This window comes from Dendrobates tinctorius, unplaced genomic scaffold (genome assembly GCF_039654945.1).
Source record: "Dendrobates tinctorius isolate UK_male_01 unplaced genomic scaffold, ASM3965494v1 ptg000111l, whole genome shotgun sequence".
Taxonomy (NCBI): Eukaryota; Metazoa; Chordata; class Amphibia; order Anura; family Dendrobatidae; genus Dendrobates; species Dendrobates tinctorius.
Genome location: NW_027361779.1, coordinates 37,642,439 through 37,656,913, shown reverse-complemented (window position 1 = coordinate 37,656,913; position 14,475 = coordinate 37,642,439). Strand labels below are relative to the sequence as shown.

Sequence of the window (14,475 nt, the reverse complement as noted above, 5' to 3'; positions counted from 1 at the left end):
CACAGAGAGACTGTAGACATAAAGATCCCCCAGCCCGTGCATTGTGCGCTCCCAGGATTTGCTGGTTTCTGAGGCAGCACTGGAGGGTATGAGTGTGTTACACATACTTCTGGCCAATGGGCGTGGCCTCACGCCATACACTTGTGCAGAGCCGAGGCCGCGCCCAGTTTAGTGTCGTGCCATTCCAGTGGGCGTGGCCTACTAGAGGGCACAGGCATGGATCCATACAAATGTATGACGCGAGGCCATGTGCACTGGCCGGAAGTATGTATAACTTACATGCAAGGTGTTTTAAAACGGAAAAAATTTTTTTGAAGTGGACTGAAACTGAAATCCCACCACCCCCATAATTCTGTCATTCTTTTTTGAGCTTTGTTTTTTACGGTGTTCATTGTGCAGTACAAATGACCTGCCAGCAAGAGTCTAAGAGTCTTAAGGTTAGCAGGATTATGGCAAAAATCAAACTTGAAAGTTTTTTTTTTTTTTATTTTAGCGGTTAAAATAAAAAATAAAATCATTATATATTATTAATATTGTTTTGAATCGCCAATTTTTGAGACATAAAATTTTTTGTTTATTTTCCAACGATGGAACGGATTTTTTGCGCACCGAACTTACTTGTTATTGCAACCATATACGGTAGTTTGATTTTAATTGCATTTTGTCAAAAAAGTGTCAGGACTCTAAAGCAGCAAATCTGGTAGTTTAAATTTTTTATTTTTTTGTCATTTAACATATGGATAAAATAATTTTATATTTTGATCAGACTTTCATTAACATGTTGATACCCCATGTAGAGAGAGAAGAGGGGTGGAGGGCACCATCACATATCCATAAGCTATGGTGTATCGACCTGGAGCATGTCAAAAAGAGTCAAATATATGCAAGAAAGGAGACATACTATACACCAGGGATCACCAAACAATACAATTAGTAAGGCCTCTTTCACACTTCAGTTTTTTGCATCAGTCAAAATCCGCCAAAAGGACGGATGGCGGATCCGTTTTAGTACTAAAGACAGAGAGAGAGAACGAGAGAACGAGAGAGAGAACGAGAGAACGAGAGAGAGAACGAGAGAACGAGAGAGAGAACGAGAGAACGAGAGAGAGAACGAGAGAACGAGAGAGAGAACGAGAGAGAGAACGAGAGAACGAGAGAACGAGAGAGAGAACGAGAGAGAGAACGAGAGAGAGAACGAGAGAGAGAACGAGAGAGAGAACGAGAGAGAGAACGAGAGAGAGAACGAGAGAACGAGAGAGAGAACGAGAGAACGAGAGAGAGAACGAGAGAACGAGAGAGAGAACGAGAGAACGAGAGAGAGAACGAGAGAGAGAACGAGAGAGAGAACGAGAGAAAGAACGAGAGAGAGAGAAAGAACGAGAGAGAGAGAAAGAACGAGAGAGAGAGAAAGAACGAGAGAGAGAGAAAGAACGAGAGAGAGAGAAAGAACGAGAGAGAGAGAACGAACGAGAGAGAGAGAAAGAACGAGAGAGAGAGAGAAAGAACGAGAGAGAGAGAAAGAACGAGAGAGAGAGAAAGAACGAGAGAGAGAGAAAGAACGAGAGAGAGAGAAAGAACGAGAGAGAAAGAAAGAACGAGAGAGAGAAAGAACGAGAGAGAGAGAAAGAACGAGAGAGAGAGAAAGAACGAGAGAGAGAGAAAGAACGAGAGAGAGAAAGAACGAGAGAGAAAGAACGAGAGAGAGAGAAAGAACGAGAGAGAGAGAACGAGAGAGAGAGAACGAGAGAGAGAGAACGAGAGAGAGAGAACGAGAGAGAGAGAACGAGAGAGAGAGAAAACGAACGAGAGAGAGAGAAAACGAACGAGAGAGAGAGAACGAACGAGAGAGAGAGAACGAGAGAGAGAGAGAACGAGAGAGAGAACGAGAGAGAGAACGAGAACGAGAGAGAGAACGAGAACGAGAGAGAGAACGAGAACGAGAGAGAGAACGAGAACGAGAGAGAGAGAGAAAGAACGAGAGAGAGAAAGAACGAGAGAGAGAAAGAACGAACGAGAGAGAGAAAGAACGAGAGAGAGAGAACGAGAGAGAGAGAACGAGAGAGAGAGAGAAAGAACGAGAGAGAGAGAACGAGAGAGAGAGAGAGAGAGAATTTTTTTTTCGTCCGGCACCCAAAAAGAATTTCGGGTTAAATCACTGTCTGGAGGATCCGCCAGAGAAAAAAAACGTTGCAAGCTCCGTTTTGAAATCTTTGATGATAGTGACGGACAGCAACTTTTGGCGGATCCTCAAAAAAAAACGGATGCAACGGACATCAATCCGTCACAATCCGCCAATAATGGAAGTCAATGGGGAAAAAAACGGATCCTCAAAATAAAATTGCGGATCCGTTTTTTTCAAAACCTGGCGGATTGTGACTGATTGTAAAAAACTGAAGTGTGAAAGAGGCCTAACAAAAATTCTTTATTCAAATTACTTGAATAAAGAATTTTTGATACTAATTGTATTGTTTGGTGATCCCTGGTGTATAGTATGTCTCCTTTCTTGCATATACATGTTGATACCCCATCTATCTTTTCTTTATTTTGAAATTGTGGGAAAAGGGAAGCATTATAAACCTTTATTTTTTTTTTTTAAAACAATGTTTTCTTTAACTTTTTTCAGCAATACTAAGGGGACTGAAAAATAAATTGATATTTTCATATGAAGCACAGTGAAAGGCAGCAATGGGGGCCTTCAGCAAGCCCCTTAACTGCTTTGTTAACCTACCGGCATCAAGCAATGGCAGATAAGGAGGAGACAAAGGGGTCTAGTGCATGAGCCATTCACAGTGGCCAAACAGCTCTGGTCACTGTTGTTACAAGCATGTGCTGATGGCGTTAGGCTGGTTTCACACTTGCGTTTTTTTTGCGCTGTATTTTAGCGCTAAAAAACGCATGCGCTTTTTTTCCCCCTATATTTTGCATGGGATGAGCTTATGTGCGCATACACATGCGTTTGTATGCGTTTTTACACGCATGCGTTTTTTTTGTGGTGCGCGCTCGGGCGCACAAAATGCATCCTGTTGCATTTTTTGGGCGTCCGACTTGCCTCAAAAAACGCATGCGCGCGCAATGCGTTTTTTTACAGCAAGACACCCATTATAAGTCTATGGGTGCGCATATGTGCGTATTGGCATGCTCATGTATGCGTTTTTTTGCGCATGCGTTTTTTTGTTGACCATTGGTTAGACAATGGAAATTAGGGATTTGGGTTAGAGTTAGGGTTAGTTAAGGGGGTTTAGCGTTAGGGTTAGGATGGTCTGGTTAAGGGTTAGGGTCAGGGTTAGGGTATGGTTTGGTCAGGGGTTAGGGTTAGGGTATGGTTTGGTTAAGGGTTAGGGTTAGCGTTAGTAAAGTCATGGTTTGGGTTAGTGTGAGGGGCCAACTAATGTAGGAAAAAACCGCAAACGCGGTAAAAACGCACTAAAAACGCATACAAACGCTGCGTTTTTTTCATGCATGCTCATAAAAATGATTGAAAAAAACGCAGCATTTGTATGCGTTTGTATGCGTTTTTTCCATGCGTTTTTTTGCGGGAAAAACGTGCTGCAAAACAAAGCAAGTGTGAATGTAGCCTTACACAGCTGGCATCTACAACCCCTGGCAAAAATTATGGAATCACCGGCCTTGGAAGATGTTCATTCAGTTGTTTTAATTTTGTAGAAAAAAAAGCAGATCACAGACATGGCACAAAACTAAATTCAATTCAAATGGAAACTTTCTGGCTTTAAGAAACACTAAAAGAAATCAAGAACAAAAAATGTGGTAGTCAGTAATGGTTACTTTTTTAAACCAGGCATAGGGAAAAAAATTATGGAATCACTCAATTCTAAGGAAAAAAATATGGAATCACCCTGTAAATTTTCATTCCCAAGACTAACACCTGCATCAAATTAGATCTGCTCGTTAGTCTGCATTTAAAAAGGAGTGATCACACCTTGGAGAGCTGTTGCACCAAGTGGACTGACATGAATCATGGCTCCAACACGAGAGATGTCAGTTGAAACAAAAGAGAGGATTATCAAACTATTAAAAGAGGGTAAATCATCACGCAATGTTGCAAAAGATGTTGGTTGTTCACAGTCAGAAGTCTAAAATCTAGACCAAATACAAACAACATGGGAAGGTTGTTAAAGGCAAACATACTGGTAGACCAAGGAAGACATCAAAGCGTCAAGACCGGAAACTTAAAGCAATATGTCTCCAAAACAGGAAATGCACAACAAAACAAATGAGGAACGAATCGGAGGAAACTGGAGTCAACGTCTGTGACAGGAATTGTAAGAAACCACCTAAAGGAAATGGGATTTATATACAGAAAAGCTAAACGAAAGCCATCATTAACACCTAAAGAGAAAAAAACAAGGTTACAATGGGCTAAGGAAAAGCAATTGTGGACTGTGGATGACAGGATGAAAGTCATATTCGGTGATGAATCGCAAATCTGCATTGGGCAAGGTGATGATGCTGGAACATTTGTTTGGTGCCGTTCCAATGAGATTTATAAAGATGACTGCCTGAAGAGTACATGCAAATTTTCACAGTCATTGATGATATGGGGCTGCATGTCAGGTAAAGGCACTGGGGAGATGGCTGTCATTACATCGTCAAAAAATGCACAAGTTTATGTTGATATTTTGGGCAATTTTCTTATCCCATCAATTGAAAGGATGTTTGGGGATGATGAAATCATTTTCCAAGATGATAATGCATCCTGCCATAGAGTAAAAACTGTGAAAACATTCCTTGAAAAAAGACACATAAGGTCAATGTCATGGCCTGCAAATAGTCCGGATCTCAATCCAATTGAAAATCTTTGGTGGAAGATGAAGAAAATGGTCCATGACAAGGCTCCAACCTGCAAAGCTGATCTGGCAACAGCAAGCAGAGAAAGTTGGCGCCAGATTGATGAAGAGTTCTGTGTGACACTCATTAAGTCCCTACCTCAGAGACAGCAAGCCGTTATAAAAGCCAGAGGTGGTGCAACAAAATACTAGTGATGTGTTGGGAGTGCTTTTTTGTTGGTTTGTTTTTCATGATTCCATAATTTTTTCCTCAGAATTGAGTGATTCCATTATTTTTCCGCTCTGCTTAGTCTAAAAAAGTAACCATTACTGACTACCACATTTTTTGTTCTTGATTTCTTTTAGTGTTTCTTAAAGCCAGAAAGTTGCCATCTGAAATGACTTTAGTTTTGTACCATGTCTGTGATCTGCTTTTTTTCTACAAAATTAAACAACTGAATAAACATCCTCCAAGGCCGGTGATTCCATAATTTTTTGCCAGGGGTTGTATTTGCTTTGCATAGAGTTTACCCTGATTTTGTTACTATAGTGCATGGATAATAATTTTACCAGAAGAGAAAAATTGGAAGAAAGGGTAAAATGGCAAATTGTCAGATTTGTACTTTACATTTGAACCAATCTAAGCCTTGAACCATTACTAGCATCTTTCCCTAAACATAGCAGCAGCAACAAAAAAAAAATCCTGCCAGTAGAACGAGATGCCATTTACAGCTCTACCACCAGAACAGATCTATGTGAGATTGTTTATTTCAAGAACATATTCTTCAGTGGGTAATATACATCTTCTCCAACTTTATAGCAAATATAAATGTGGAAGTGAAATTTAAGTATTATTATTATTATAAAATTTTTGCCCAGCAGTTCATAAAATACTGGAGAAACTAGAATACATTTTATAAAAAGGAACGTATAAGGAGAACACCCAGTTCAGTTCTGACATCACAGCAGGAAGAGCGCAGCCTCTTGACAAGCTTGGAGGCAAACATTCCCTTTAACAAGCCCGACTCACCATTTGTGAAAACCTGTATTCTGTCTATAAACTACTTCCTGAACCTGCCATGATGGACGCAAGTATTCAGCTAATTCTGCATGCACGGCCACAGCATGAAATGTAAAAATCTCTTTGGGTCCTGCAGTGTCAAATGTAAGGGCACTATTGAGAAAATGACACTCTACATGGCTGGGACCGTATGCCTCTGGACTGATAACACTCAGTGATGGGGGAGATTATGAAATGTTCTTACCAGTAGGTAGAGCTTGCCATCTTGTCCTTGAATACAAAACCTGAAGGTGCTTCTAGAGGTAGATAACTCCATCAGAAGCCGGACAATTACGCTTTCCACAAACTGCTTCCTGTAGAAACAAAAGATCAGTCTTCACAGTGTGTATCCATGTTAAGCACCATTGGAAAGACAGGCAAGTTAATGGTAAGTGGTCATTAGGCCGAAGTAAAGCCTCTACGTTATCAATTCTCTGCATCTGCTGTCAGCACCCTACTGTATATAATGGAATCCTTGCATGCTCGAGCATTACCAGATAACAACGAGACCCACATTTTAGATTTTGTTCTTGTAAAAAAACAAATATTCTTTTATATTTTTTTAGACAAATAATTCAATGTCAACAACCAAAGCAGATAAACCCATCTTCACTGCAGCACTCATCATACTTGCCCTATGTTAACAGGACATGCTGTCTGTACCCTTGAGGGCTGCAACATAACAGCAATTACCAAACCTGCTTCCTGCATATTGTGGACGTGTTTAACGGTTATTTACCCAGATCAATATAAATAATTTACAAGTTACTCAAATGGGTTTCCAATATACTGCTTATAAGAGCAAAAGTCATTTACCATAAAAAAAACAGTAGTGTTGTACACAGCTTTGTCTGTTCACAGCAAGCCAACAGGTCACAGCTTTCACTGACTGTTCACAGTTTATTCATTGTTCATAGCTTAATGTTTACCTTGCAATCATGCTGTATGCTTCAGAAGAAGGGAGAATCATGACTTCAGTGATATGATACTTGATAACTTCTAAAAAGAAATAAAATAAGAAAAACAAAGTTAAAAAGAAACCAGTATAAAAAAGAGTTTGTGCGCTTACTGTACATACATCATTTTAGAGTTCTGAACGGAAAAAAAAAAAAAAACCTGGCGTAAAAAAAATTTGAGCCAAAATTTTGAGACTTTTCAAAGCAATTTACGTCAAAATTTTTGCAAAATTGCTTTGATGAATTGGGGCCTATGTGTGAAACTAGAACCATAATATAAAAGTAACTCCTAGTCAAAAAGTTAATTTTCCTTTTTCCAGGGACCATTACTAGAGTCATTAATTTCCTGTTTATTGTCCCTTATGTAATAAACCTTATTCGGTCTTTAAGGCCCAGTTCACACGCGTGTACACAAAATTGTCCATTTTACGCCTATAAAAAAAACCTGACGATTGTTCATCAGTATTGTCGTCCGTATGTCCATTTTTTTAAATCCATATGCAGTCCATATGTCTGTTTGGTACATGTGAATAAGGAGATGAGTGGACATATGGATCTTTGTTGTAACACCAATGGATTCCTCATTGTGTGTGATGAAAGTATCCCGAAGGCACAAATGCTGAACAGCAGTTTTTAATGGTCAATGCATCTTTAGGTACAGAGACTTCCTCATCACAAATCACACTATAAATCAATGGGTGGTAAAAAAAAAAAAAAAAAAAAAAGAATCATATGAATTATAATCCGAATGTCATGAGTTCTTCACTAATACATTACAATCATAAAAGATAAGAAACTGTATTTATACTTTATTACTTAGTAAATGGTGCACGAAAATAAATTATTATGCTTTTTATATAGGGCCATCATTGTCCACAGCGCTTTACAGGCATTATGATAACTGTGCCCATTGGGGCTTACAATCTAGATTCTCGGTCAGTATGCATTTGTGGGGGCAAAAATGGAAAACCAGGAGGAAACCGTTGTAAACACAGGGAGAACATACAATCTCCTTGCAGATGTTGTCCTTGGTGGGATTTGTACCCAGGACCCCAGCGCTGCAAAGTAACAGGGCTAACCACTGAGCCTCCATGCTGCGCATAAGAATCAGAAGCCATAGAGATTGTATAGGGACATATATAATGGACACACAGATGACAATACAAAATCTGGACTTAAAATGACTCTTTGAACCTGGGTGTGTAATAGACAAGTCTGACCCAGAACTCGGATTAAATTAGGGCATCTTTCGACTTTCTTAACATGCAGGCCATTAGTTCGTGGGTATAAACACTAGGGTGACCGGATCTCATATGGGGGGGAAAAAATGTCAGAATCTTGTTCGTCTGGACCCCACAAAACGATTCCCCTTTCCAGATATTGAGATAGCCAAAATTTGAGCTCGATCAAACAACGTTAACCCGTGCCGCTCGTCGCTCAAAGTTTGAAAAAATCCAAATTGAGGTTTTTTAAGATTTAGGTATTTTGCATAGTCTGTTAGACTATAAAGAATGTGACAACAACATTGCAGAAATAGCCCTGACCAAATTTTCGAACCATTTGTGGTATTTGAATGCAGAGTTGGTGGGATTATCGTTTTTTGATCCCACCATTACAGACAATGAAAAGTTGTTAATGGCTAATAAATTGCTCAGTAGCACAGATGAACCATCAGAGCACGCTAACCTACATGAGTTGATCATTTTACATAGTTATCTAATCTATTCTAGAGCTTTTGTTAAAGTAGTTTTTGAAACGTCAGAATATAATGCTCGGCATTTGCTTACAACTTGCAGGACATATTGCTTTTGTTCTTCATCTTTTGTCAGAAGGTCGTTAAAGTCGGCTACTTCCTACCTCTTTTAATTTTTCTTTCCTAACTTTTGGATTTACAACCCTAGCGTGCTCTGATGGTTCATCTGTGCTACTGAGCAATTTATTAGCCATTAACAACTTTTCATTGTCTGTAATGGTGGGATCAAAAAACGATAATCCCACCAACTCTGCATTCAAATACCACAAATGGTTCGAAAATTTGGTCAGGGCTATTTCTGCAATGTTGTTGTCACATTCTTTATAGTCTAACAGACTATGCAAAATACCTAAATCTTAAAATACCTCAATTTGGAATTTTTCAAACTTTGAGCGACGAGCGGCACGGGTTAACGTCGTTTGATCGAGCTCAAATTTTGGCTATCTCAATATCTGGAAAGGGGAATCGTTTCGTGGGGTCCAGACGGACAAAATTCCGACATCGATTTTTTGCGGTCACCCTAATAAACACCCATGGGCATTGCTCACTGTGCTGTCCGTATGACATCAGTTTTGCACACGGATGTTTAATAAGCTCATCTGAAAGAGAATTGCAACAAGACCAGAAAGCCTTATTCCCGATCCTACAGCATTTACAGGAAACATGATCTGGGTCACCAAAACCCTTGACAATGAGTGTGTGTGCGATGCATTGATCAATCACTCCACCTTGACTCTTATGGGTTTAATGTGGAAATAATGAGCCATTTAGAAAAAACACTATTCAATGAATATTATATTCTGCATTACAGAAGAAGAAAAAAAAATAAAATCAGTGACTATGAAGTAACTTGATTGACTAGGACTGTGAAAACTGTGCCTTATCTCCCCTTATGTGAAAGCAGGCGGCCTAACAAGCGCGCGGGATGTGCCTTCTATTGTCTGCCTGCTATTCCGACGGGTTCTCCTTTACATACCTGATGTCACCGTCTCTCCCAGTATTGCTTTGCAACGCTTGCAAACGACTTTGGTATTTTCCTTTGATTTCTGCAAGCCAGAAAAATGTCACTTAAATGTCATATTCCACCTTTAGTCAAAGAATGTATAATTTTATATCCCCCCTCGGGAGGGGAGGCTGAACTCTAGTGCTGACATTCAGTGACATCTGTCTTTTCCAGCGCTCTCGTGTCCGAGCTCACCATAAGACCGCAGCGTGGCGGCACAATACATTACACCGCTGCACCGCTCCGCTCTCCAACACTGGTTTGTTCTAATGTCAGAGTTACTTTATAGATGTGAGCAAACTGCGCTTAGTCCCAACTCTTTTATTGACCATGCGGTCACGATACAATAAAGGGAAAAACAAAAAAAGACCTGCAAACATGAAGCAGCCACCAAAGCAAATAATAACCCTAAGAATAATGGTTTTAATGTACATCATAAAGGGAGGGCAAGAGAAATAAACTGCTTCTGTATGCACACAAATAGCCCTGCGTGAGCCCGACAACAATGAAATAGAAGAAAATGTTCCAAAGTTTATTGTGTTCTGGATAAATCAAAAAAAAAAAAAAAAGATGATGACAAGGTCCATGCCTGGTATTTATGATGCACACAGGCAATGCAGATGTATCATATATACTATATACGCATGCATGGGAATTATATACACTTCATGTACGCAAACGCCATTTTTACATGTGGACAGCTATGGATGGCAAACCTAAAAATGCGACTAAGTTAAACTTGTAGATTTCAAACAAAATGATAGTGTGCACTGGCCACAAAGGTCTCAATAAAGAGACCAGTGGGGAACCAGGGTTTGGGGGCATGCGTAGTAATCTATCTACAGTCTAGAGAACTGGACATAGAAAAAGAGCTAAGCGCAGCACTTGGCTGTCTTTGTAAGGGGCATTTACAACGCAACATAAGCGTGAATGGGCATTGCTAAAAACACTCATTTCATGATTATCTTGCAGTGTAAACAGGCAGCCGCACAAACTCAAAGAACGGGTAAAACGATCCTTGACGCAGCATAAAAGATGACTGTTCTCGGCGGTGCATCATCCGGTTTAAAGGACTCGCACTGCTGAGAACAATGGTAGCCTATGCGCACTGAGCAATCCAATATAGATCGTCAGTGCGTACAGTTTACTTTAGTCTGCCTGTGTAAACAGCCATTCAGATGACTGCCTATTGGTAAAAGTTTAGCCGCTGCACTGTGCCGCTTATCGGTCTGTGTAAACAGAACCTTAATGTGGTTTAGAAGGCGTTTGGTATTGTTGAGCTGTCACAAGTAAAACAGATGAGTGGAGGTCTGACACTCGACATCACCAACCAATCAGATGTTCATGGCTGCATGTGGGCATTGAATAGGTGCTGATGTGCCCTACCTCGTACACTTTGAATGGAGCAGTGCTGGAAGCTGCTACCAGCTGATCATTGGAGGTGCAAGGTGTTGGAGCCCCACTTATCGAATATTGATGACCTATGCTAATAATAGGAAATGATTATCAAATGCTAGGAGAACCCCGACATGGAGTAAGGTGCATGCGTGATCGGCCCCTCCACCTATCCGCACGCCCAGTTGCAATACTGTAACCCAGAGAGAACCATTGTGCTGATCCTCGAGGGCCCGGCTTTTCGCCTTGCTATACTGCGTTTGTAATGTGCCTCAGATGTTCATTGAATATAATATTTTTCAAGATAAATATTAAGGAATGTTCCCATGTAAGACCCAAGAGTAACATTTCAACCAACGCAGTCAATGCGCCAATTCTTCCTTCTGAAGTTCAGCAGAAAATACAAGCAGCAGGGCTCGCTGCCATTTAACTCCCACAGGAAGATATGATCGAGCACTGACATGCAATATTGTCAGGGAAAATGAGGAACATCATTTCACCCACAAACTTATTTCACATGGTATTTGATAACCGCTCTCGGAACCACTAACAGAGATTAGGAGCCCCCTTCTGCCAGAAATAAACCTCATTTGAGATAATAAAGTTATACTTGGGCAATATAAATGTACCAATTAGCTGATGTCATTAACGCTAATAACTTACTGAGACATTTTCAACAACGGGATGAGGAACAGATGACATCTCATTAGTCTCTCTAGGGGGGTCTGAAATATTGGCTTTATTCACTAGAAGGAACGTGTCTCCCAGAAAGCAGTCGTTAACCTTGGGCAGGCAGCTTCGATTGGCAAAGGGATCAGGGTGGCAGCACCATTCTTCAACCAAAGAGCTCCAGTTTTCACTGGGCAGAGGAAGGACTCGGAGAAATTGCCTGGAAAGGAACCAGAGAAAGGCATTCAACAACTCAGGGAATTCATTCAAAAAACTATTACAGAAAAAGAGAAAATAGTGTAAAGTGTGTCGACATCTGTTCTAACATGAAGAGGTGTATGTAAAACCGCAAAGTGAGCTTTTACTCAGCCTCCCCGGGTTCAGCACTGCCTCCCTGCTGCTTCTCTAAGCTTTGGGGACAGGCTGCAGCAATGATATGTCTACAGTACTGGCCTCAGAAAATGGTGTAATCTACAAAGGAAGAGCCGCCAAGTCCAGTGACAGACTGCAGCAGTTACAAGCGATGTAGATGTGACGTCACTGCTGCAGACCACAGCAGAGAAGGAGAGGTAGAGCTGGGGAGGGTAAGAAAAGCTTGTTCCAGGGATGTGTCACTTACTGGACTGTTTGTTACAGATGGATAGATTCCCTGTTCTATCTGATGTAGATGTTGCAGCGATCTTAATGCTGAGCTGTGTCTAACCCCACCCACAGCCCTGATTGGCAGCTTCTCGTACACTGTGTATTGTGAGGAAGGTGCCGATAAGTGTTGGGGGTGGGGTTACACAGATCAGCCTGACTGTGGTGAACATGAGATCTAGTCCTGCACTGATAATCTCCTGCTGATAAAACACTGATAGTATTGAAAATACAACACCCAGCTTAGTCAGTGATACATCCCTGAAATCAGGATCACTAGCCCTAGATTAGGTTGCTCCAAGATAAAATATCAAAAACCTGCTGACAAATTCCTTTTATTCTCCAGGCAAGTTTAGTTGTGTACTACCTGTCAATTACATTGTAAATTTGGATAGAGCAGGAATTTTTCCTGGAGTGGCCTATAAGAAGTTTTCTCCCCAGGACAAGCAGAGTTTGGGAAGAACGCAAGTGCTGAACATTATGGGTAGACATCCAATAAATTTCAGCCCATTATTTCTCAACTTCTGTATTACAATGGACGACAAGGTAGGCATCTGGAGACAGATTTCCAGATTCATATAATAAATAACTGCATTTAAATTACACACCGGATGTGGCCGGCCAATGCAGACGTGTAGGAGCTAAGGAGAACAAAGAGTACTCCAGAGCGCACTATAATAAACGTGATGTATATCGTCACAAATTCAATTACAGAAAAATAGTGTTCTCTAAACGCCGACAGTGGAAAAAGGCAATATATCATGCTTGTTATCCACTGCTTACATTAGAATCCTAGGTGACTGTTTGGATTACATCAGCCTCATGATTTTTAAATCACTGAACAACTAGCATGGCATGAAGTAGTACCAGCACACTTTATGGAAACATCCCTCACCTAAAAAGATGCTGGAAATTACCTGGGGGACTTGCACTACAGCATGGGTAACATCCAGAATACGAAACCAGCATCAATGTATAGTGCAAGTTGAACTCATTCAAAATAGGGAATTGCATTTTGATATGTGCTCTCTTTTTTTTTCTTTTAAACAATACCAGAAGGTTGTCACTACGGGACCTAAAATATTAATAATGAGGTTTTTAAGTCCTATAGAGGGGTTGTTCATTAACTGGACAACCCCTTCTGAAACCCTATGTTTCCCCTCAATAAATAATGCCTATACCCACCTCCAGTTCCAGTGCTGATCCAGGGGTGTCGCTACTGGCACTGATGGGTCTCACATGACCTGAGGCCAATCAGTGCTGATATCACTGTTGCCAGCCTTTGGACAAATCAAGATATCAGGAGAAAGTTAGAGCTGCTGCTCCCTCTCTTCCTCTGGATGTTAATTACATTCATAGGACAGGAGAGTGAAGACAGCACTGATTTGCCGCAGGGATCACATGATAATGTCAAGCTATCCCTGGGAGAGCTTGTGCCAACACTGACGGAACAGCGCTGGCACCAGAGGTGAGTATAGGCATTATTATTTTATTGGGGGGGGAAACAAAGGGATTCAGAAGGGGTTCTCCAAGTAGTGGACAACCCCCTTTAAGACTGATTATCCATGATGGTCTGACTTAGTACCCTTAGCTGTTCGATGCGACTATTACCTTTAGTAGTTGCTGTATTAAAGTAAATGAGACAGAGCAGCAATTCCAACCTGCTACTAAAAGAATGGAGGTGTGCTGAGCAGAGAGCAGTTTAACTGTGCTCACTAGCATGCTCAAACCTCTCTGCTAATTGTAGCCAGCTAGTAGTCAAAGTGACTGAATACGGCTGAATAGTTTAAGTACATAAACAGCGCTCCTTACCTCCTGATGCAGAAGTGAGCAATACTAGAGAGCTTTTTGGATGCATCGCTACTAAAGATCTATTAAAATAACTACCATAATATAACATTCCATTTGTGAATAGCTGTGTATGTCTCTAACCTTGGCACAGAAACAACGCAAAAACACTGAAAATGGAACTATGTGCCAATATAAATGTGAAATAAATGCATAATTATATTTCTCAGGGTATGCTCACAAGGTTTTTTTTCACATAGGTCACTGTAATAGAAAAATCTGACATGGAAATCTTGTTAAAAAAACATAAATTCTCAGGCAATTTGTGTGTATAGGAGTTTCTTTGGCGCTTTTTCTTTTTTTCATTTTAAAAATTATGCGACTGCCCCCCCATCTAGTATGGACGTGTTCCCTAATAAAAGTCAATG

The 14,475-nt window shown here is 40.6% G+C and overlaps 1 protein-coding gene across 4 annotated transcripts in view; it reads right to left on the bottom strand.

Annotated features, from left to right (window-relative positions):
* The window catches only part of UBE3D (ubiquitin protein ligase E3D), a 273,046-nt gene that overhangs the window by 184,714 nt on the left and 73,857 nt on the right, over positions 1-14,475 (bottom strand). For all 4 annotated transcript variants that reach the window (XM_073589672.1, XM_073589671.1, XM_073589673.1 and 1 more), the window contains exons 4-7: positions 11,615-11,840; positions 9,530-9,599; positions 6,774-6,843; positions 6,050-6,158 (exon numbers count right to left, since the gene is read on the bottom strand). In XM_073589672.1, coding sequence (XP_073445773.1) covers positions 6,050-6,158; positions 6,774-6,843; positions 9,530-9,599; positions 11,615-11,840 — 475 coding nt within the window. The remainder of the gene's footprint in view (positions 1-6,049; positions 6,159-6,773; positions 6,844-9,529; positions 9,600-11,614; positions 11,841-14,475) is intronic.